The sequence below is a fragment of the Cavia porcellus genome, unplaced genomic scaffold (assembly GCF_034190915.1).
Source record: "Cavia porcellus strain 051 isolate PalLab524CR breed Dunkin Hartley unplaced genomic scaffold, mCavPor4.1 scaffold_7, whole genome shotgun sequence".
Taxonomy (NCBI): Eukaryota; Metazoa; Chordata; class Mammalia; order Rodentia; family Caviidae; genus Cavia; species Cavia porcellus.
This window is the reverse complement of record NW_026947490.1, coordinates 53,045,529-53,069,935: the sequence shown is the minus strand read 5'-3', so window position 1 is coordinate 53,069,935 and position 24,407 is coordinate 53,045,529. Positions and strand designations below refer to the sequence as shown.

The window sequence follows — 24,407 nt, the reverse complement described above, 5'->3', positions numbered from 1 at the left end:
AACAATCACTATGGTAGCATGATCATGGTTCCAGGGGGTCCAGTCTGATGGGGGCATGTCAGTGAGCAGACAGCTGAACACATCGCTACAGAAAGTCAGTATTCTTAATCCTGCCGGGTGGGGACACACAGTGTGACTGCAGAGTGACAGTGTGACTGTGCTCTTTCTGGCTGTCAAGCATTTCTCCTTCTGATGACAATGTCCTTTGGGAAACCCTAACCTCCCCTGCTTCACATGGGCCTGGGTGGCCGTCTGTCACACTGCCCCTTCTCCAAAGGGGTTATATGCCCAGAGGTGGGCAGGAAAAGGAATAAAGCCTTTGCTGTTTTATTGTTTGTTTTCAGAAAGCTAAGAAATCATTTCCTGAAAGATGCCCAGCCTTTCTACCGCTCAGCAGTTAGGTCTGATCCTAACCCTGTCCACTCTCCTCTCCCTATCACGGCAAGGGGAACGGCAGCCCATCCAGCTGAGTGTGTAGATTAGACACTGGAGCAAAACCGGGGCTCTGCACGCCTAGGAAAAAGAAGAAATGACTTTAGGCCTGGATAGAAATGTTGAGGGGTGGGTATGAGTTACAGAGGCCTCCAGACGGAAGTAGCTGCCCAAGGGCTCACTGGGTTCACAGCTCTGGTGGTTTGTCAGTGTCTCTTAAGATTTCAGAAGCGCAATGCATATTTTAATCTACCCCATTTTTCAGATGATCTCTTCGTTGCATGGGTCCAGGTTTTTTTTAGTTTTCTTCCCTTCATCTTTTCCACAGCTCATCTTCCTGCTGGTGTGTGTGTGCCACCTAGTGATAGTACTTGGTCCTGCCTACCTCTTAGAGAGGCACAGAGCTTTGTACACAGCCCACCGTGCAGGGGAAGGGAGGCAGGTGGAGTGGAGCCGGTGCTGCTGAGAAGATTCTGGGAGGACACGCAAACAGCGCTGAGCATGCAGACATGGACTTTGTAAGCGCATGGCAGGTATGGTAACAAATTTCTATTCCTGTCTTCTTCCATTCTTCCAGTCTCTCAACAAAATAACAAAAAGCAATAGATGTGATTTGTTGGCCTGGGCAAGGAAACAAGAGATGGAACAAGCACGAGGACTGTCTAGAAAACTCTGGCTATATTGGCACTCAATAATTGCACTAACTTACTTTCTCATCAGTGATGGTAAAAAATTCCTTTTTCCCCCACGTTCTTGCCAGCATTTGTTATTATTTGATTTCTTGGTGGTAGCCATTCATTCTAGAGTAAGATGGTATCTCTTAATTTGCATTTCTCTAATGACAGGGATAGTGAATATCTTTTCATTTATTGGTTGGCAGTGCAGAAGCATTATTTATTTATTTATGTTTGGTACCAAACTCAGGACACCACGCTTGCCAGGCAGCAGAAACTTGTTAATCTCATGTGATCCCATTGTCTAATTCTTGGTATTACTTCTTGTGCCATGGGTTCTGTTTTAAAAAGTCCTTGCCTATGCCTATGTCTTCAAGAGTTTTACCAAGTTACTTTTCCAGAATATTAAATGTTTTTGCCTTAACAATGAGATCACTGATCCATTTTGATTTTAGTTTAGAACATAGCGAGGCAGATGAGTCTAGAGTCAGTCTTCTGCATGTGGTATCCAATTTTCTTAGCATCATTTTTATTAAGTCCATTTTATTTCTAAAAGAAAACAAAAATTTCAAAACATGTCAGTCAGGGGGCAACAATGGTACTTACATTGCACACTGTCATCCCCAAATCATTCACCTGGAGCACAGGACATCTGCATTCAGGTGTCCAAACAATACCAGCACAAATCTTTCTCTTCAGTGAACTGTATGTATATGTATGTTACATATACATTGTTTCTTTCACTTTGTCTATTTCAAAATAGACAACAAGATGTTTATAATATGTCTATTTCAAAATAGACAATACGATGTTTACACATACTGTCTTATTTCTCTCATTTATGAGTATGGTGTCAAGTTGTATCCATTTACCTATAAAAGTGTCCAGTTTATCCTTCTTTATGGCTGAGTAGTACTCCTTTGTATAAAAAGATGACATCTTTTTTATCCGTTCCTAAGTTGATGGGCATTTAGTTGTTTCCAAGATCTGGCTATTACAAATTGTGCTGCTATAAACATGGGTGCACATATATCACTGTGGTATGATGTTTTCAATTCTTTTGGGAAGATACTCAGCTGGGTTGAATGGGACCTCTAGTTTTAGTTTTTTGAGGAATTGCCACACTGATTTCCACAGTGGTTGCACCAGTCTACACTCCTACCAACAGTGGAGAAGGGTTCCTTTTCCCCCACAGCCCCTCTGGCATTTGTTATGGGTTAATTTCTTGATTCTAGCCATTCTTTCCGGGGTGAGGTGAAATCTCAGTGCTATTTTAATTTGCATCTTTCCAATAGCCAGTGATGTTGAACATTTTTTCCCATATTTATTTGCTATTTTATTTTTTTCATCTGAGAAGTGTGTGTTCAGCTCAGGTACCCAGTGTTTGGATTGGGTCTTTAAATCTGAGTGGACTGATTTTTTTTTGAGTTCTTTGTTTGTTTTCAGTAGTAATCCTTGTCTGAATAACAGCTGGCAAACATTTTCTGCCATGTTGTGGGCTGTCTCTTCACTCTGTTGGTGGTTTCTCTTGCTGTACAAAAGCTTTTCAATAGGGTGAGATCCCAGTTGTTGATTCTTTGTGATAGTTCCTGTGCACTCTGGGTTTTGCTCTTTGCCTACACCAATGTCTTCAAGAGTTTTACCTAATCTATCTTCCAGCATTTTGGTTTTAGCTTGGTATATGGTGAAAGATATAGATCCAGTTTTAATCTTCGGCATGTGTAGAGCACTACTTATTAAAGAGGCTATTTTTCTTCCAGTGAATGTGTTTGGCACCTTTGTTAAAGACAAGGTGGTAGCGAGGCGTAGTTGCATATGACTGTAATCCCAGCATACAGGAAGCTGAGGCAGGAGGATTGCTGTGAGTTTGCCTCCTGCCTGGGCTACAAAATGAGTTCAAGGTCAGCCTGAACTATAGAGCGACACCCTGCCTCAAAAAATGTAAGGTGGCTTAGTGTGTCTAGAGTTGTTTCTACATCTTCTAATCTGTTCCATTGATCTTTGAGTCTGTTTTTTTTTTTGCCAGTACCATGCTGTTTTTATTACAGTAGCTTTATAGTATAATTTCAAGTCGGATTGTGATGCTTCTTGTCTTATTTTTGTTGCCCAGGATTGCCTTTGCTATGCTAGGTTTCTTCTGGTTCCCTGTGAATTTTAGGATTGTTTTCTCAATTCTCAGTGTGAGATATGCTATTGAAATTTTGATTGGGGTTGCATTGAATCTGTATAACACTTTTGGAAGTATGGCCATTTTCACTATATTGGTTCTTTCTACCCAAGAGCACGGGATATCTCTCCATTTTCTAATATCCTCTTCAGTCTCCTTTTTTCAGAGTCCTGTAGTTTTCAGTGTCAAGGTCTTTTACATTCTTAGTTAGATTGATTCCTAGGTGTTTCATTTTTTTGGATGCTATTGTGAAATGTATTATTTCTCTAATTTTTCTTTCAGTGACTTTGTTATTCATGTATGGGGAGGCTGTTGATTTCTGGGTGTTGACTTTTTATCCAGCTACATTCCTGAATTTGCTTATTAAATCTAGAAGTCTTTTGGGCTGGGGATTTAGCTCAGCAGTGTAAGTACCTGCCTGGCAACATGAGGTTGTGAGTTTGATCCTCAGTATCAAAAAAAAAAAAAAAAAAAAAAAAAGAACTAATAATCCTGCTCTTTGGACTGTTGTGTCCAATTACCCACAAAAAATCTAGAAGTCTTTTGGTGGCGTTTTTGGGGTCTTCCAAGTAGAGTTCATGTCATTGCAAATAATGATAGCTTAACTTCTTCCTTTCCTGTGTTTATTCCTTTTATTTCTTTCTCTTGTCTAATTGCTCCACCTTAAGTTTCCAGGGCTATGTTGAATAAGAGTAGAAACATTGGACATCCTTGTCTTATTTATGATTTCAGAGAGGAAGTTTTCAGTTTTTGTCCACTTAATGTGATACTGGCTGTTGGGTTGTAGAGATAGCTTTTATCAGATTGAGTTAATGGCCATCTATTCCAATTTTCTGTAGGGTTTTGTCATGAACGTGTGCTGGACTTTGTCAAAAGCTTTTTCTGCATCTACTGAGATGATCATATGGTTTTTGTCCTTGGCTCTGTTAATATGGTGTATTACATGTATGGATTTACATATGTTGAACCATCCCTGCATCCCTGGGATGAATCCCACTTAAACACAGTGTATAATCTTGACGGTTTGCTGCATTTTGTTTGTTAGTATCCTATTAAGGATTTTTACATCAGTGTTCATCTTAGCACCACTTATTAAGGAGCTGTCTTCCCTCTAGTGCAGGCTTTATACCCCTTTGTCAAAGATCAAATAGCAAAATGTACATGGGTTGTTTATGCTTCCTGTATTCTGGACTATTGATCTATAGCCTGTTTTTGTGCCAGTACTGTGCTGTTTTTATAACAGTATCTTTGTAGTAAAACATCTGTGATTATGATATCACCTATTTGCTTTTGTTATGTGGGAATACTTTTGCTATTCTGGGTCTCTCTTGTTCCATATGGATTTTAGTTTTGTTTTCTCTAGATCTGTGATAATGCTCTTGGTATTTTGACTGGAACTGTATTAAATCTGTATATCAGTTTTGGAAATAAAGCCATTTTGATTATATTGGTTCTGCCTATCCAGGAACAGGGGGTATCTTTTCATTTTCTGATCTTACCTGATTTTGTTTTTCAGAGTGGTAAAATTTTCACTGTATAGGTCCTCCACTTTGTTGGTTAGATTATTTACTACACATTTAATTTTTCTTGATGCTATTGTAAATGATATTAATTTCCTAATTTGTTTCTCAGTGAATTCATTATTAGTGTATACAGCTATATTTCTGTGTGTTTATTTTGTATCCTGCTCCATTGCTGAATTTGGCCATTAATTTTAGGAGTCTTTTGCTGAAAATTTTTAGGGTCCATAAATAGAGAATTGTGTCATTTGCAGATAATGACACTTTTGCTTCATCTTTTCCTACATATGTCCCTTTTGTTTCTTTCTCTTTGTGGATAGCTCTTGCTAATGTTTTGGGGACTGTTATGAACAGGAATGATGACAGTGGATATCCTTGTCTTTTTCCTGATGTCAAAGGAAGAACTTTTTCCCCACATAATGTGATACTGGAAGTAGGTTGGTCATAAATGTCACTGATCAGGTTGAGATAAGGTCCTTCTATACTTATTTTCTTCAAGGTTTTCATCTTGAATTTAATTTGTACAGGTCTTTTTGGCATCTATTGAGATGATCATATGATTTTGACTTTGCTTATGTTATGTGATAAATTGTGTTTATTGATTTGTGTATATAGAACCATCCTTGCATCCCTGGGCTGAAGCTTACTTGATCATGACACATGATGTTTTTGTGATTTGTTGCAGTCCATATGCAAATATCTTGTTGCACAATTTTGCATCTATGTTCATCTATGTTAGAGAGATTGGCCTGTGGTTCTCTTTTTTGGTTGGATCCTTGTCTGGTTTTGGGATCTGGGTAATGCAAGTTTCCAGGTATGATTTTGGAAATAGTCCTTTCTTCTAAATTTCATTAAAGAGTTTGAGGAGTATTGGTGATAGTTTTTTTCCCTTATATTCTTGTAGAATTTGGCAGTGAATCCATTAAATCCTGGGCTTTTCACAATTGGAATGTTTCTATTACTGCTTCAATGTCAGTGTGGATTAATCAGAATTTATAAGTCTTCTTAGTTAAGTTTTGGTAGTTCATTTGTATCTAGGAATCTCTCCATGTTTTCTGAGTTCTAATTTTTATCATACTGGTTTGTGTATGTTGCTAGTCTTCCAGATTTTAGCAGTGTCCATTACGAGTTCAACTTTTTCATTTCTCATTGCATTGATTTATGTCTTTTCTTTTTTTGGTAAGAGTGACTATGGGTTTGTGTATTTTGTTTATTCATTCAAAGAATCAGCTCTGCAAAAACAAACAAACAAACCCCCAAAACAAAAACAAAAAACAGCTCTGCAGTTCATTCAGTCATTGTTTTGCATGTTTTTCTCCATTTCATTGATTTTTGCTCTGCTCCTTATAATTCCTCATAAAATCTCAAGCTTAAGATTGGTCTTGTTTCTCTAGGACCTTGAGACTATGTATTTCTGTTTTTCTGATGTGGACACTCACAGCTATAAGCTTCCCTCATAGGACTGCTTTCCTTGTTGTACTGTCATTATCATTTAATTTAGGAACTGTCTTATTTCTTCCTTAATTTCTTCTGTGATCCAATGATTATTCACGAGTGTTTTATTTAATTTCCACATGTTTGCATAATTTCTGTAGTTTTGTCACTAATCTCTAGTTTCTTTACACTGTGGTCTGATAATATGCATAGTAAAATTTCAATTTTTTTAAAATCAGTATTGGGGATCAAACTCACAACCATGCACTTGCAAAGCAGGCAAGCTCATTTATGCCACTGAGCTAAATCCCCAGCCCCAAAATTTCAATTCTTTTGCATTTCCCTAAAGGCATGCTTAATTAGCTAGTTGTGGTCTATTTTAGAGAAAGTATTGTTGTAGTGAAAAGAATGTATGTTCTCTTTCTGTATATAATTATTAAGTCCATTTGTTTAAAGGTTTGGTTCAACTGTGATATTTGTTTATTTTTTGATTAGTTGAGCTATGAGGGGTATTGATCCCCAACTATAATTGTGTTGATGTTTATCTGATCTTTTATGTCCACTAGTGTTTGCTTTATGAAATTGGGTGCACTGTAGTTTTGTGCATATATTTTTTATCATTGTTATCTCTGCCTGTTGAAAAGTTCCATTAGCTGATATATAGTGTTCTTCTTTGCCTCTTTTGATAAACTTTGACTAAATGTCTTTGTCTGAAAATAGGATAGCTGCTTCTGCTTGTTTTCTGGTTCCTATTGCATGGGATAATGTTTTCCATCCTTTGAGTTTTTAGTCTTTGAATTTCTTTTTGGGTTAACTGTGTTTCTTGTATGCAGCATACCATTGGGCTTTCTTTCTTGATCCATTCTACTAAGCTGTGTCTTTTGATTGGCGGATTAAGACCATTTACACTGGTAGTTATAACTGATAGGTATCAATTTATTCCTGACATTATATTGCTTTCCTGTTTATTTCTCTTCTACCTATATGTTTGTACTTCAGGTGTATTCATTCTATTGGGCATTTTGACATTGTTACTTTCATTGTCTCTTTCTAGGACATTATTGAGACTTTTTTTTTTGGAGTGTTCATTTGGAAGTCTGTTACCAAGCACTTAGGAACCTTGAATTACTCATTCTCAAGTTTATTTGCTAACTGATGGCCATTTCTTTAGTAAAAAAGAAAAAAGGATTTATTCAAAGCTAGCTCCAAGGAGATATAACCATCAATAAGTAAAATACAGAGTTGTGGGGGGGGCACAGAGTCAGTGCAGGTCTCCACCTCTGCTTTCTTACTTTCTGCCATTCATTCCTTTCTCTACTAGAATGGGACCTGGGCGTCTGCCTTCTGGGACAGGCATCTATATACTTCTTCTAGGCTGAGTGGAGCAAGTGTTATGTTCTCAGAAGAGGAACTCTGGAGAACTTGTATCTCTACAAGAAAAAAAAACACAATCAAGATTTTGCTCTTTGACGTATACTTTGCCAATTAGCTTTACCGTCTCTCTCTCTCTGTCTCTCTGTCTCTCTGTCTCTCCCTGAGAGAGGATCTCTCTATGTAGTGCGGGCTAGTGTTGAACTGACTGTGTGGCCCAGCTGACCTTAAATTACATAATCCTCCTGCCTCAGCCTCTGGAGTGCTGGGATTATAGGTGAGCATCACCATGCCCAGCTGGAATTTCTATTTTTAGTTTGTTGAGAAATCTCTACACTTAGCTCCATGGTGGTTATACTAGTTTACATTTCCACCAACAATGTAGAGGGGCTCCTTTTTCCCCACCTTGCCAAAATTTCTTGATTTTTTTTTTTGTTTGTTCATGATGATAGTTGTTTTTTAGGGAGTAAGGTAAAATCTCAGTGTTTTTGGTTTACATCTTTAAATCACACAATATGTTGAACATTGTTACATTTGTCCATTTATACTTCTTGTTTGAACTGTCTATTCATTTTTCTTTTTTTTTATTTTCTTGTGAGGGTTTTTTTTTTTTTTTTGCCTTTTTTTGTTATTTTTTGTTTTTTGGTACTGGGAATTGAACTCAGGACCTTATGCTTGCTAGGCAGGTGCTGTGTCACTAGCTATATCCCCAGCCCTTTTTTGTCTTTTTTAAGACAGGGTCTTACTATGTAGTTCAGGCTGGACTTAAGCTTACTTTGTACTGAGGCTAATCTCAAATTTGCAATGATTCTCCTGTCTCAGCTTCCTGAGTGCTGGGATTGCCGGTTTGCACTACCATGCCTGGCTTGTCTATTCATTTTAGTTGCCTGTTTTTTTTTTTTTTTTTATTAGGTATTTTACTTTTAAGAGTTTAACTTTTTGTATTTTTTAAAAAAAATAACTATCTTTAGAATGGGTTAGATTCACAATTTTATTTATTATTTTTATTTATTGTTCTGTTTTTATTTTTATTAGTATTTATTATTTATAGTATTATTTATATTTATTATTTTTATTTTTATTTTATATTTATTTTTGCAGACCATAATGATTAGAAAAAAGGTACATAGATTTCTTTATACTGCCTACTATCACCAGCTCCTCTGCTGGTAATATCCTGCACCCTCCTGCAGGGTAGAACACTTGTTATAATATGGGCCCTATTTTCTTTATGGACCTATATTTTTGACACATCATCATCATTTCAAATACATAGATGTCTCTCTTGTGTTGTGCATTTTATGAACTTTGACAAATATTTAATGGCGTGTGTCTACCATGGTGGTAACATATAGAGTAATTTCACTGTCACATGTTTTTTGTTTTTCTGATTTCATGATGCCTACGTTCAAACAGGAGATATGTCAGGCCCTTGTCCTGTGTGAGGATTACACCCTAAGGCTTCTGTGGGTCACCAGAACTAAGGATTCCACTAACACCATCATTCATCCTTATAAAGTACAACGAGTTTTACTGAAATGTTTAAGGAAATCTTTCAGACTCTTAATGAGTCTTTAAATATAAGACTGACAAGCAATTTTTAAGTCACTTTTCTTGGGTCTTAGAATTTCTTTTGGAATCAGTTTTCACAAAGAAAGCATACCTACCACTTCATGTAAGTCAGTGTAACATTAGTGACATGCACTCTCCAGGCAATGGAGGGGCTGATGCACAAGCCAGATAAACACTTAACTCCAAGAGTTTCAGGTCCACCACACTCCAATCTATCCCAGGAGACAGTCAGGGACCTTCAAGGACATTCTTTAAGGTACAGTGCTTACTATTAAATATCTGTAAAATCCAAGTGCTAAATGTGTATAAATTGGTTGGTCCTGTGTCTCAGTAGTCCCGTGTCCTGAGGCTCCAGTGTAGTAATGTTCCAGGGCTGGTACCCTAAGCAACTCACCTATTAATGGGGGAGTTCTTCCTTGAGGTTTTTTAGTTTTTGTTTGTTTCTTTTTGGTGGTACCAGGATTGAACTCACGACCTCACGCTCGCCAAGCAGGTGTTTATGCCACTGAGCATAATGCTTGGCCCATCCTTGAGTGTTTTATATATTCTGTTTACTAGTCCTTTGTCCAAAGAATGGCTGGCAATTTTTTTCCATTTTGTAGGTTATCTTTTCATCCCTTTGATTGTTTCCTCTACAGTATGGAGCTTTTTAACTTGATAGAATTCCATTTGTTAATTCTTGGTGTTATTTCTTGTGCAATTGGGGTTCTGCTCAGAAAATCTTTGCCTATACCTATACCTTCAAGAGTTTTACCTCTTGAGGTAAGAAGAGTTTTTTCTCTTCCCTTCTCCTCTTTGAGTTTTACCTATTTTATCTTTCAGCAGATTTGGCATTTCTGTTTTAATATTTAGGTCTTTGATCCATTATAATTATTTTAGTATAGAGTGAGAGATTCAGGTCTAGATTCATTTTTCTCCACATGGATAGCCAGTTTTTCTGGGCTGGCACCATTTATTAAAGAGGCTACCTTTAAAATTTTTAAAATTAATTAGTTTATTGTTATTTTGGTTGAGACAGAGCCTTGCTATGTAGTTCTGGCTGGCCTTGAACTCACTTTGCAGTCCAGGCTGACAGTTCTCCTGCCTCAGCCTCTCAAGTGCTGAGATTGCCGGTGTGTGCAACCAACTTTTTTAAAACATGTTTTCTGGGGGGTGGTCCCTTTTCCAAAGATCAGGTGGCTGAATGTGCCTGAAGCTTTTTCTGCTTCCTCTATTCTGTTCCATTGTTCTACACATCTGTTTTGTGCCAAAATTATGTTTTTTAAAAATCACTATAACTATGTTTTTTTTATTTTATTTTTTGTATTTTTACTGGTACCAGGGATTGAACTCATGACCACATGCTTGCAAGGCAGGTGCTTATGCCACTGAGCTAAATCCCCAGCCCCTTATAACTGTTTTATAACTTAAGATCCAGACTTGTGATATTTCCAGCTTTGCTCTGACTAGGATTACTTTTACTATCCTGGGTCGTCTTCTGCTCTGTTTGAATTTTAGGATTGTTTTTTTGATTTCTGTGAAAAATGCTGTTGGTATTTTGATTGAGATCACATTAAATCTGTATATCAGTTTGGGTAATATGGTCATTTTGACAATATTGGTTATTCCTATTCAGGAATAAGGAATGTCTTTCCATATCTTCTGTCTTCTTCAGCCTCTCTCTCCTCCTCTTCTCCTCTTTTCCCTTTCCCCTCCCCTCCCCTCTCCTCCCCTCCTCTCTTCTCCTCTCCTCTTTCTTCTCCTTCCCTATCCCCCTCAGAATACTATAGTTTTCCTTATAGAAGTTTTTAAGGGTTATTTTTAAGGGTTATTAACTATTTTTTTCTAATTTCTTTCTGTGGATTCATTGTTGGTTTACAGGAATGTGGCTGATTTTTGTGTACTTGTCTTATATCTTGCTACCTTCCTGAATTTGTTTCTTAGTTCTAGGAGTTGTTTGGTGGAGATTTGGGGGTCTTTCTGTGTAAAGCATCGTGTCATCTGCAAATGAGGATAGTTTGAGTTCTTTCTTTGCTGTGCACATCCCTTTTCCTTTCTTTTGATTGCCTGATTTCTCTGGCTAAAGTCTTGAGTACTGTGTTGTACAGGAATGGTGAGAATGGGCACGCTTGTCTTGTTCCTGATTTTACAGGAAAAGTTTTCAGTTCTTTCTCTATTAGTCTGATATTGGCAGTGAATTTGTCATAAATGGCTTTTCAGTTTGAAATAAAGTTCTTCTTTACATATTTTTATCATGACTGGACTTGGATTTTGCCATAGGCTTTTTCTGTATTTATTGAAATGATCAAGTGATTTTTGTCTTTGCTTCTGTTTACATAATGGATTACATTTATTGATTATATGTAAAACTATCATTGAATTCCTGGGATGAAGCCTACTTTATCATAATGTACAATCTTTTTTGATGATTTGTTGCACTGTTTGCTAGCATGTTATTGTGGATTTTTGCATCTATGTTTATTAAAGAGACAGACCTTTAGCTTTCTTTTTTGTTAACTGCTTGTCTAGTGTTACTATGATGGTAATCCTAGGTTTTAGAAATGAGTTTGTCAGTATTTCTGGCCTTTCAGTTTCACTGAAGAGCTTGAGGAGTATTGGCAAAGGATTTTCCCTGAAGTTCGGGTAGAATCTGGCAGTGAATACATCAGGCCCTAAGCTTTTCTTTGTTGGTAGAGTTTTTATTACCACATCTATTTTGTTGCCTGTTTTTGGCTTAGTTTTAGAAATTAGTATGTATCTAGGGATCTTGCTATTCTAGTTTCTTCAATTTATTAGAATATAAGTTTTTAAAGTAGTTCCTGCTAATTTCCTGGATTGTGAATTGTGATTTTGCCTTTTTTATTTCTAGTTACATTGAGCTGCAGTTTTAAAGTCCAGGCTTGCAACAACTCTGACTCAAACTGCTGTTCATTTGTCTCTTCAACAAAGGGTGTATTCATGAAGAACCGAGTCTTGTTGATAGGCTGTTTGAATTAGGAAGCTTGCTAAGTCTTGAGTGACAAATCCTATATATAAAGAATGTGATGATACTCAGGCTTACATCTGATCTGTAAAGTATTATAATACAAAAGCCCCACTAAAGTGGGCAGGAAGAAGATTCTGAATCATTTTTTTCCTGCCTTTTTCTCTTCTCTTCTTCTCTTTTTTGTTTTAATTGAGAAAGGGTGTCAGTACATAGCCCAGGTTGGCCTCAAACTTACGGTGATCTTCCTGCCTCAAATTCCCCAGTGCTGGGATTACAGGCATGCATCACCATGCCCAGCTATTTTCTGTCTAGTGGAAAGTTTTCTAGTTTCTTATTGAAGGAATTATAAGAGCAATAGATATTATTGTTCAGGAAATTAGAACACAGTATGTATGTGTGTACTTTTCATGGAATTCTAGAGAAGAGACGAAGAGCTAGCTGCTCCCCAAACATATTTGCTTTTTCTTCTGGAAGATAGAGCTATCCAAGAAGAGGACACTGTACATACTACTAACGGTGAAACCAAGGCACCGCAGTGGCCTGGTGGCCTGATGCTATGGGGAGGAACAGCAGGCCTTAGAACACACTGCTTGGCCTGAGGATGGGGAAGGAGATCTCATTACTTCACTCCTCCACCTCCAGCTGTCTGGGGAAGGATATGCAGAAGCCAAGGTTGCTCTGATGATGGAGACAGGCAGTTTCTCCTGAACACCCCCCCCCCCCCGTTAGCATCAATCCCACTTTTACTTTATCTCTTTCTGGGCCCATGCTTGACCTCCAACATGAGCCATTCTAGAGGTGCCTCTCTTGGCACTCCTCCCACACTGTCTCTGGATTTTCACCCTGGACTTGTACAGTTGGCAAGACCCTTTGTGGTTTCCTTGCTGCTGTAGTGGGCATTGCTAACAAGGTTGTCCCAGGAAATTTATAGTGTTAGTTCAGTGTTCTCTTAAGGCTCAGCTACCTGGGTTTCAAACATCTGTCTTTTTGTTAGGAAGTAATCACATTAATGGGAACAAATTTTCATAGCAGCCTTCATGGGGACAACATTTGGATCTGCTACAGTAAGAGTACAATTTCTTTGGAATTACACAGAACCGGACCCTGATCCCAGCTTCTGTATGTGGAAGCTCTGTGACTTTTTTTTTTTTGTCTTTTTCATTTTTATTGGTACCAGGGATCGAACTCACGACTGCCTGCTTGCAAGGCAGGTGCTTATGCCGCTGAGCTAAATCCCCAGCCCTGCTCTGTGACTTTTCTGAGCTAGGTTTCTGTCTGTACATTAGGGATGCAAAAGTTACCTTGCCAGGCTGTTACTGAATTATCTGTGCAAGTACATACTAACTTCTCCCTCAATGTGTGTGAGCCTCCTTTTCTTTCATTGGGTTATAATGAGCAACAAGTATAAAATAAATGTGAAGGAACTTTGCTATCTATAAAGCTCTGGCTTTGCTAATTAAAAAAAAAACAAATAATATTAATAACAAAATCACAGGTAGGTAGAAGCAGCAGTTATTTTGGGAGAGGTTTGCCATTTTTATGATCTTTGAATTAGATCAACCAATGTCATGATCACATTTCAAAAACCACAGAAACCCTAATATGACAAGCCAAATGCATTTTTTGGGCAGAACGTTTTAAATAGGGCTTATCCTGTAACTTCAGGCATGGCATCTCTTATGAATATAGTCCTTGCTTTCAGCAGTCCTGGGTTTTTTAGAGCTCATCTCCACTTCCCCATGTTTGAGTTCTTTTTTTTGGTACCAAGGATCAAACTCATAACCTCACGCTTGCCAGGCAGGCACTTATGCCGCTGAGCTAAACCCCCAGCTCTGCTTTTGTTTTTTTGAGACAAGGTCTCCATATGTAGTTCAGCTGGTCTTGTTTCTAATAGACAGCAGTAACAGGAAGTTGTTACTGAGTTTGGCCCCACCTGTGCTGAGTTGGGCATTGCTATTTCCATTTGAGGACAAATCCCACACCTCAGTAGCACTGGAAGAGTTAACAAATGGGTATAATGTGCTGGAAAAACTGACCAGAATTATTTCTACTCTAAAATGGAAAATCACATGCTCTAATACTGTGCTTGTGTGCTGGTGTGCCAAAGACACTGCAACAGCTTCCAGAGGAGGAAGAAGCTTGCGGGATCGCCCACATTCACAAAGCATAGCTGCAGATGTGTGGGAGGTTAAGAATGAACAAGACTCTGTGTAAAAGCCCTGGCTTGTAGAGAAGGCGAGGCCTCCCCCCACCCACGCCTTCTCCTTTTGCCTTTGCTCTTTGGCCCTTGTCTATTAGGCTTCTGTTTGCATCACTGTTTGTCAGGAATAGCATTTACATCGCTCTTTTAGAAAATTTTTTTTTTCTTTCTGAGATGGAGTTTCACTATGCAGATCAGGCCGGCCTCAGACTCCTGCTTGAGCTTCCCAAATAGGGGGATTACAGGTGTGTACCACAACGCACAGCTTCCTTTAGAATTTGAAAAGCACTTCATATCACAGTATCACTTATTTCCTTCATGGTCTTTGCCTTGTTTTTCACGGTAACGCTTTAACAAGTATTACACGTATTAAAAAACTGGTTTTTAAGAGTGAAGTAACCATCAAAGTAAAACTCCTGGCAGGCCGATTTTCCTGTTTTTGTAGGCGCTAAGATTGGGAGTGGGGACCTAGGATAACTGCGTGGAGTGCGTGACGCACTCCAAAGACGTAGCACTGTCCCGGGCTGCGGTGTAACTCAGTGGTAGAAGTCTGGCCTAGCACGCCTGAGACTGAGATTCCCAGGGCCAGAAGAAAAAAGTACTACAGAAATATTGACCAGGAGGAAGTCTCTGTCTGTCCCCAGTCCCTTGGAGAAGTAGTGTATAGCTTCACCCTCCAGCTAGACGAGGGATTGACCAGTACTGCGGAGGAGCCTAGGGACCAGCTCCCACGGCCTCCTAGACGCCGCCTCCTGACCCTCTGATCTGGTTTCCAGTTCGCTTTGCCCCGCTCCCTGGGCGCCACGTAACTGGCCCGAGCCCTGCGCCTCACGTGGTGGCCCGACCTTCCCGGTGGCTCCCGCCTTCTCTGCCCCGCCCACCCTGAGGCTGCGCCCGTCCAGCTCCACGCCTCAGATCCCCCTTCCCTAAGCGCCCTGCGACCCTATCCTCCCCAGGGTATGTGGGGCCTGCAGTGCAACTCTAACCCCTGCTAGGCAAGGGCTTGATCTGGACCACTGGAGAGGAGGAGCCGAGGAGCCACCCTAGGCCCCGCCCCTCGATCCCGCCCCTATCGGCCCCATAGGCCCCGCCCCTCGGCCCCGCCTTCGCGCTCTTATTCTCTCCCGGGGCCCCGCCCCCCTCGGCCCCGCCCTCGCGCTTAGTCTCTCCCGGGGCCCCGCCCCAGAGGTCCCGCCCTCTCTATTTTATTCGCTCCCAGGGCCCGCCCACCCCGGGACTCCGCCCCAGGGGTCCCGCCCTCCCGCTATCTCATTCGCTCCCGGGACACACGCACCGTGCGCCCTCCTCATGTGGCTCGGAGCCCGCTGGGCCGTGCTTTGCTCGTTTGTGCGCGCCCCTCGTTCTGCTCCGGCCGCCGCCATGAGTACTGGTACCTTTGCAGTGTCGCAGCCCCTCAATTACCGCGGCGGGGCCCGCGTGGAGCCGGCGGACGCCTCCGTCAGGGAGCAGGCTTTCGAGCCAGCCACGGGTACGCGGCGAAGACAGGGCGGGCGGGCATTCATTGCTCTCTGACCCGCGCCTAGGCCCGCAGCTGGGGGACGGCGCTGTCCGCAGCTGATGGCCTCGAGTCCTTCTGGCCGGCGCGCAAGGGGCCACGGAGGAGGAGTGATGGGGCCTGGTGGGGCTGTCGCTGAGCAGCGGCCTGTATGCAGGACCCGGTGCTGGCGCGGAAAGTTGCTCCTGGAGTTCCAGAGCTGTGGGAGATTGCGGCGAGAGGATCACAAGTGCAAGGCCAGCCTGGGAAACGGAGTGACTTTGCCAGTCCCTGTCCCAAAATAATAAGTAAAAAGGGCGGGGCGTGTAGCGCAATGCTTGGGAGAGAGCTGCAGCAAGACACGGAAGTGTTGTGGAGCAGGTGGAGGAGCGCTCCCTTACAGTTTTGTTTGTGTGTGTGTTTGTTTTTTGAGCAGGTCTTACCACAAAGTTCAGGCTGGCCTTGAGCTCACTTTGTAGCCCATGCTGGTCTCCAATTTGCAATGATCCTCCTGCCTCAGCCTCCCGAGTTCTGGGATTACAGGCATGGAAGGAACGTGAATGCCAATTTGGTGTCTGTCTTGTAGTGCTAAAACAGTATTTCTGCATGGGAATCAGCTGGGAAATGAAAAAACTCGCCTTTCTAGCACACCCCCCCCCCCCATGTACTAAAGTGTAATTGACAAGAAGTTGTATGTATTGAAAGTGTGCAATGTTTTACTTACGTGTGCCTTTTGAAATGATTAACACAACCACACTCATTAACAGATCTGTTGCCTCCGTTACCCTTTTTCTTGGAAGTGAGAACTTAAAGATACATTTTTTTTTTTTTTTTGTATTGGGGTTTGAACTTGTGACCTCAGGCTTGCCAGACAGGCGCTTATGCTGCTGAGCTAAACCCCTGGCCTAAAGATACATTCATATTGCAGGGTGGTGTCATATCCTTGTAATCTCTCTCATCTTTTCGGAGGCTGAGTCAGGTGGATCACAGCGAGTTGCAGACAAGCCTGCATGCACTACATAACAAGACCCTGTCTCAAAACTAAAATTGATTCTTTTAGCAAATACTAAGTATACAATGCAGTATTATTAACTGTAGTCCCTTGCACTGAACACTAGATCTGCACAATATATTTATCTCTGCCTAAATGGAACTTTTAAACTCCAGTTCTTCATGTGTGTCCAGATAAGGATGAAGAGAGTTTTTGTTTTGCTACCTTGTATGGAATGTTTCAAGGAGAAAATGTAAATGTTTTGTGGAGACAAGAAAGACAGGTTTCGGCAGATCAATACAGCTGGATTGCAAGAGGTGGGACTGGAGGGTTTAGGGTAAAACATGCTAACTGAGTCACAGGGCCATGATCTGTCAGAACTGAAGTGGCCACAGCTAGGGGTAAAGCTTTAATTAACATAGCAGGGAACAACTTCTCTGTCCTCTCCCCTTAGTGATACAAAAGAACTGGAAAATATTCTTTATTTTAATTACCTACAGTGTCTGTGGTCTTCAGTCACTGCCTTTATCAACTATTCAAGTTTGTAACAGAAATCACAGTTTGTACAGGACATGTACTTTGTAGGAGGTTGCGGCAGGGAGGAGAATCCACAGTTCAGAGGTCAGCCTAGTTGACTTATTAAGATCCCATTTCAAGATAAAAAGGTAAGGAAGGGTGACTGGAGGTGTAGCTCAGTGTGAGGGTCCTAGGTTCAACAAATACACACACACACACACACACACACACACACACACGTGAAGTCTTTCTGGAAAAAACAAGTCTCTGGAATTCTTATGAAAAGGAACTCTTGAATTGGCATTTGTTGGTAGAACTGATCTCACTTATAATGATTTGTTGGTAAAGTTGATCTCACTTATAATAATATAGGTCTAGAAAAATTGATCTTTTCATGTTTTCAAGTTTTTTGTTTTTTTTTTTTTTTGGTCTTTTTCATTTTTATCGGTACCAGGGATCAAACTCACGACTGCCTGCTAAGGTAGGCACTTATGCCGCTGAGCTAAATCCCCAGCCCCGATCTTTTCATGTTTTGTCCAAGAATAGATACAAGAAAAAAAAGTTGGAGTAAAAAAAAAAAAACTGGAATTTTTTTGTTTTTGGTGTTGGTGGTGCTATGGATCAAATCCAGGGCCTTGTGCATGCAAGGTAAGAGCTCTACCCCTGAGCCACAACCCCAGCCCAAGACTGGAATTTTTTGAGAAAAAGAATTTCTTGATTTTTCAGGATATTTTTGAGTTATTACTGTTTACTAGGCATATTCATTAAGTATCAGTAGTGTGATACAACCTACTTAGAACTCAGATAAGGGATTTAAAAGTCAGAGTTCATAACCAGTAGCTTGATTACTTTTAACTTTGATTTTTGCAAGAGCCCCGAGATTCTGAGACAGTATTAAGGAGAGTTACAAAATGATGTTACAGGAAATAGATGTGGGTAAACTCAACTGTATAGTAGAAAAGGAGGGGTCCTGACCCCACATCTGTTGTATTTAGACAGGGCACATGGCTTCTGTAATTCTGTGATTTGTTAAATTCTTTTCTCTGGAGCGACATCTGGGATTTTTTATCCAATGTTTAAAGGAATCAGTGACTGTGAATAATAGTTAAGAACTACAGGTATAGAAGTGGTCACTGAATCAAACTGTACTTAAAAACAGGAAAGGGGTCTCTAAGAAACCACCCACGTGGTTTTATTTAAATATGTTACAATAATTTGACATAAAACTGACTTTTCTGTTCTTTGTAGGCCGAGTGATAGCTACTTTTGCAAGTTCAGGAGAAAAGGAAGTCGATTTGGCTGTTCAGAATGCAAAGGCCGCCTTTAGAATCTGGAGGAAAAAGTCTGGCATGGAGCGCAGCCGGATCCTTCTGGAAGCGGCCAGGATTATAAGGGTGTGTATTTATACATTCTCTTCCAGAAGACTCCTCTGACACTGCCCCTGGGTTCTGTATGGTTGACTTTGATGCAACAGTAGGTTATAATGTTTTCGTGAAATGGAAAACATTTTCACCGACTCACCTTGGTATGTAAAACGCACTTTCTTTTAGTAATTCCCATCCAGATCTTGGCTCAGGAACAGCTCCCTCGGCAGGTCTTCTTTTCTGTATTTGTACCAAATTATAATGCCCTCTTGGTAGCTTGTCTGCTTGTCTCTTTAATGTATGTTTGGTTACTTGTTTCTTTCTTTGCCTACTTATATTCTGATAAACTTTAAATCTTCCTTTGTTTTTTAGATGTATTTTATACCTGGATTGCCTGGAAAAATTTTATTTGGTAATGAATGTTCCTTTACTTAAAAGGTGTAAAATTTTTACATTACAGTTTTTTTCAGTTAGATATATTGGTGTATTTTAGGTATACATGATGATCACATTCATGATAGAGAAATATATTATAGTTTTAAAAGATAGATAATAGGAAATAAGGAAATAGACCCTTCTCACAGGGGAAGGGGATCAAGAGAGTGATGGAGGGGGTGGGAGGGAGGAGATAAGGGATTAAAAAAGGACTGAAGATGTGTTACGAGCCTGTACCAACTTCACACAAGAAATGTAAACATCATGTACTGCAAACATACAAAAAAATAAAAAGGAAGGTGATCAGTGGATGGGAGGAAGGAGGGAGAGAGAGAAAGGAAAGGGGCTGAAAAAAGGAATTAAGATGTGTTATATCTGTGTGCCAACTGCCCACATGGAATGTAAACACTTTGTACTACACTCATATCCTGATAAACCAAGATAAAAAGTATGAAGGAATAAAAAACCCCCAAAGTAGTAGATGTTCATTACAGGAAATGATCAATATTCACAAGAATACATACCAAAATGTGAATCAGGGATATCTCTGAGAGGTAGGATTATGGTGACTTTTTTAGTCTTGTTAAATCAGAAACTATGAAGGTTGTGAGTGTTACTTTACTTGCAAGAGTATGTGTACATATGGGGCCAGGGACATAGCTCAGGGGCATAGGTGCCTGCCTGGCAAGTGCGAGGTCCTGAGTTCAACTCTTGGTACCAAAAAAAAAAAAAAAAAGAGTGTGTGCACGCGTGCACACACGCACACACATTTGGGATCAGAAAGAAAAATGGTTTACTACAGCAAACTACGTGGAATGGGACCACAGAGAAGGACTACAGGAGAAGACTAAAATCCTGAGACTCAGCATACATAGGGCTGCTGTCACATCTGCCCATCATGTCTCTGGAGAGAGAGAGAGTGGTTACTCATTAAGCAAATCTCAAGTTGAGAGGGAAAGGTCACTAAGATTAGGACAGTGGAATGTCAGCAGATGTGCCCAGGGATAGGAAGTAAAAACTTTACTCTTCCACGTTACTGTGTATCTTCAGGGAAACACCATGTCTGCCTTCCACGGCTTTCAGTCTTCCTCAGCTTATCAATGTTCTTTGCCCAGAAAACCTAAACCATGCAAATGTGTGACAGCATTTATGGAGAATCTTTTCCTGACAAGGATTTTCCTCTATTGTTAAAAATTAGTTTTAATGTGATAGATCAAAGGTGGTGGACATTGTAAGCTAATAGTTATTTTACTTTGTCTTTTGTTTTCTCCTCATGCATGTTGGGCTATTATGCCCTTTAGGATGTGGCTCCTTCACTATGAAATAATTTTTATTGACCCTAAATAAGATCTAAGAATGAATTTATCTTCTCTGATACTCTTTTTTTTTTTTTCTTTTTTTTTTCATTTTTATCGGTACCAGGGATCGAACTTACGACTGGCTGCTTGCAAGGCAGACGCTTATGCCGCTGAGCTAAATCCCCAGCCCCTTCTCTGATACTCTTTTCGTTTTTTTTATTTTAAAGGGGGTAAAATTAAACACAACCAAACAGAACAAAATAGGACATAAGAAAGCAATGTAAGAGATATAAATTTCAAAGCTAGACAACCTGAGGTCTTCACTGTCTATCATATTGTCTCTTGTTTTCTTCCAAATAGTTGTCCATGTCTTCGCATACAGAGAATTCATACACAACAATATAGTGTAAAACTGATCTGAACAGAATGCGGAAGGCGTCTAGGTCTTCAAAACAAGACAATAGGGAAGTCACTCATGGCTGGTCATAGAGTCTCTCGTTCTCTTCAAAATAATTGTCCATACTTTCATGTATACTGAAGTTCAACAAAACAAAACAGGCAGTGGGGGAGGGGTTGTGTGGTTTCCCAGTGCTCCCGGTCCCAGCATGGCCTGGGTCCCAGTAAACACTGGTGGCTCCCATTGTTGGCCACCACAGCCTGCCAAGCTCACAGCTGTTCTGGGGGGGGGGGTTGCTTCAAGCTGTTTCTTTCTAATGAACTGGCCATGTCACTGCCCAAGTTCTGAAATGGCCAACAGAACTGGCCATGTCACTGTCCAAGTTCTGAAATGGCCAACAGACCATAGAAAGACATCTCTTTAGGCTCCTGCTTGAAACCAGCAGCGTCAGGAAGCTGCCGGCCTTGATTCAGGGCCTATTCTTTTCCTTTTCACATATAACTTCCCTAAGCACCATTCTTTCTTACTACGCACGCTCAAATCTTTATACACATACATGTAACACTCAGTTCTTAAAGTGTGCTCTTTCAAATGTGGTCTGAAATGTTTATCATCTAATTAATGGGAAAGGAAGGACAGAGCTGCTGTTTAGCAGCAAGCTTTTATTTCTCTTCTGTATGGAACACTGCCATTCCTTTTCATTCACAGTACAAGCTATTTCTATTTTTAAAAAACCAAACAATGAATTGTACTTAACATTAAGACACGTGGCCCTAGGTAATCAATGTAGTCTTTTTTTTTTTTTAACCCAAAGGAGCGGAAGGATGAAATCGCCACAATGGAGACCATCAACAATGGCAAGTCCATCTTCGAGGCACGCTGGGACATTGACACTTCCTGGCAGTGCCTGGAGTACTTCGCAGGCTTGGCCGGGTCCATGGCTGGTAAGCTTTGCCTGACCTTCTGCCAGCTGGCAAAGGGCAGAAGTGCAGAGTCTGGTGGCAAAGGGCAAAGACTTGGAAATAAGATAAGCCTGGTCTCAGGTCCTGTGCTCATCACCTTCTCCTTGGGTAATCCAGGAATTACTGGCTGTTTCCTTATCTGACTGAGCTGGAGATAATGATCTGGGACGTCCTGGACTGGTGTAAAGTTGCTGAAACACCACTTTCACAAGAGCCAGCCTGTGGTATTTGCCAGCTTCACCAGTTTAGCAAACAGTTCTATAAAAAATTGCGAAGTTTACAACACATCACATTGGAAGGTTTCTAGGGCCCAGTGGGGCTGTGAGAGCCAGATGTGGGAGACTCTACTCCTCTTGCAGAGACTGCCCCTTATTTCCACTTTAAAAATAACAACAACAACAACAAAAACCTGAACTGTTGCCTAGTGGAGGCTCGGGAAAGTTTTAGAGTTAGGAGGACCAGCATGTGTTTGAAGGAGAAGTAGGGTTTTGTGTGTGGGGAAACTGAGGGAGAAAAAGGCCAAGGTTCTGGGAGCTGGGTCTTGGGACAAGTTGGGCGCTGGTCTGCTGGGAGTGTGAGCTGGGTGGGGCACCCGTGCCAGGGTTGGTGCACTTTTCTTCCTCCTCTGTTTATCCTGTAGGTGAGCATGTCCAGCTGCCCGGTGGATCCTTTGGTTACACCCGCAGGGAGCCCCTTGGGGTGTGTGTGGGGATCGGAGCCTGGAACTACCCCTTCCAGATCGCCACCTGGAAGTCAGCCCCGGCTCTGGCCTGCGGTAAGAGGGAGCCAGACCCACTGGGTACTCCCCTGCACTCGGTCCCTGTTCTCTGCCCCTCATCTTTCCATCACCCTACTCCTCAAGACAGAGGGGTCTGGGCTGTTTCGACCTTGGAGGACATGGGTCCATTCCTACCATGCCTAGTCCTCCTGACCTCATGGCTATCTACTACCCGCTGCCTGTAGTCTGCCTGAGAGACCTGTCTGCTTCAGCCACCTCTCCAGAGGCACCGCCCATCCCCCACACTTACTAATGACACACACATCTCTAGGTATTACTATGTTTTATTTATCCAATTTATTTATGTATTTACTTATTTTACAATGCCAGGAATTCTAATTTTTTTGGTTTTTGTTTTACAGTACTAGGGATTGAACCCAGGGCCTTTGCACTGAACTCTGACCCCAGCCTTCTTTTAATTCTTTGACACAAGGTCTTGTCAAGTCACTAAATTGCCCGGGCTGGGCTCGGATTGGTGATGTTCTTGCCTCACACTCCCAGAAAGCTAGAGTTACATGCGTCCATCACCACCTCTGGCTCTAATTTTTGAAGAAAGAAAGAAAAGAAAGAATAAGAAGAGAGAGAGGAAAAGTAAAGAAAAGAGACAAATAATTTTTCCTGCTAAACTGAATTTATTTTGTGCTTTCTGAGCAATCATTTGTAGCACTTGGGAGTGTGACCTGATTTAGGAAGCAGAAGATAAATTCCCTTCTTTGCTGGTATTCAAGGGAAGTGATAAAGGCTTCTGTGAGAATGGCTTTTGCTGTTCAACTACAAAAATGGCTTTCTTGTGCTGTTTAAAGAAAAGACTCCATAGGGGAAGGAAGGCTAATGTTAGAAAAAGCATGGCTGTTAGATACCGAGTGGAAGCACTCCCTGGGTCACCAGTGCAGGCTCCTGTCTTAGAACCTTGCTGTGTAGAGGCCTGAAGAGAGAGGAAGAAGGTCCAGGATTGAGTCCCTAGCTTTGTGTGCTCTCCCCAAATGGCCCTTTCTGGTCTTCTGGTTCAGCTTTTACAAAATGACACTTAAATCAAGTGTGGTGGCACATGACTGTTATCTCAGCATTTGGGAGGCTGGGCAGGAAGATTGCCACAAATTTGAGGCCAGCCTGGGCTACATAGTAAGTTCAGGGCCAGCCTGAACTTCAAGTACGATCTTGTCTCAGAAAACCAAACAAACAAGCATACATGAATGAGTGAAACCGACCACACCTGCTTGATTCTGCTGTTGAAAATGTTAGATCTGAACCACTTAACAGTTTACTCTGAGCATCACTTGGGCAGTGCGCTTATTTACATACTGACTGTCCCAAGAGTCACTTGGGCAGGTGTCGTTTCAACCAGTGAATTCCTGTATTGGATAAATTTGGTAAAATTGTCGTTTTTAAAGGAAAATGGATGTAACGTGAGATCATACTCACAAGTGAAATATATCAGAGATGCATGTATAAACATCATTGTCTCACTAGTATGAGAAGCTGAAGCCATATATGTCTATGGTTTCAGATGTATATAATATATCACACAATATATAATATATACGTTACACAGATGTATGTGCATTGTCATCCCCTAATTATTGTTTTGAAATTTTGTTTTTTTCTCTTCAAAATAAAATAGATTTGAAAAGAAAAAGTTAAATAAAATCACCATTTTTGTCTTTCCTGTTACATTACAAAACTTAATGAAAAAATATGCAAAGCTTTGATCATCTTGATTTTAAATATTTGGGCCAGTAGGTGGTTAAATGCTAAAGGCCCTGAGGTGCGGGTGTGTGGTGTTCTGTGTAATGAGAGAAACCGAGGGAGGGGGACAGGCTGCATCTGTTACTACTA

The 24,407-nt window shown here is 40.9% G+C and overlaps 1 protein-coding gene, 2 long non-coding RNA genes and 1 pseudogene across 4 annotated transcripts in view; 2 read left to right on the top strand and 2 right to left on the bottom strand.

The window, feature by feature from the left end:
• LOC134476975 (uncharacterized) overlaps nucleotides 1-15,764 on the bottom strand; it is a 30,103-nt gene extending 14,339 nt beyond the window's left edge. Inside the window, exon 1 of the long non-coding RNA XR_010048838.1 lies at nucleotides 15,630-15,764. This is a non-coding gene — a long non-coding RNA (uncharacterized LOC134476975). The remainder of the gene's footprint in view (nucleotides 1-15,629) is intronic.
• Aldh9a1 (aldehyde dehydrogenase 9 family member A1) overlaps nucleotides 772-24,407 on the top strand; it is a 41,143-nt gene continuing 17,507 nt past the window's right edge. The window contains exons 1-4 of one of the 2 annotated variants that reach the window (XM_063253593.1): nucleotides 772-965; nucleotides 18,586-18,731; nucleotides 21,646-21,775; nucleotides 22,434-22,568. In XM_063253593.1, coding sequence (XP_063109663.1) covers nucleotides 959-965; nucleotides 18,586-18,731; nucleotides 21,646-21,775; nucleotides 22,434-22,568 — 418 coding nt within the window. In that variant the 5' untranslated portion in view covers nucleotides 772-958. Of the gene's footprint in view, nucleotides 966-15,600; nucleotides 15,825-18,585; nucleotides 18,732-21,645; nucleotides 21,776-22,433; nucleotides 22,569-24,407 lie in introns of those variants that run through there. The other variant, XM_003468664.5, reaches the window with a different exon arrangement.
• LOC111756450 (small nucleolar RNA SNORA2/SNORA34 family) lies at nucleotides 21,133-21,310 on the bottom strand (annotated as a pseudogene).
• LOC134476976 (uncharacterized) lies at nucleotides 22,575-24,244 on the top strand. Its single transcript, XR_010048839.1, has 2 exons — nucleotides 22,575-22,842; nucleotides 22,934-24,244. It is a non-coding gene; the product is annotated as an uncharacterized LOC134476976 (long non-coding RNA).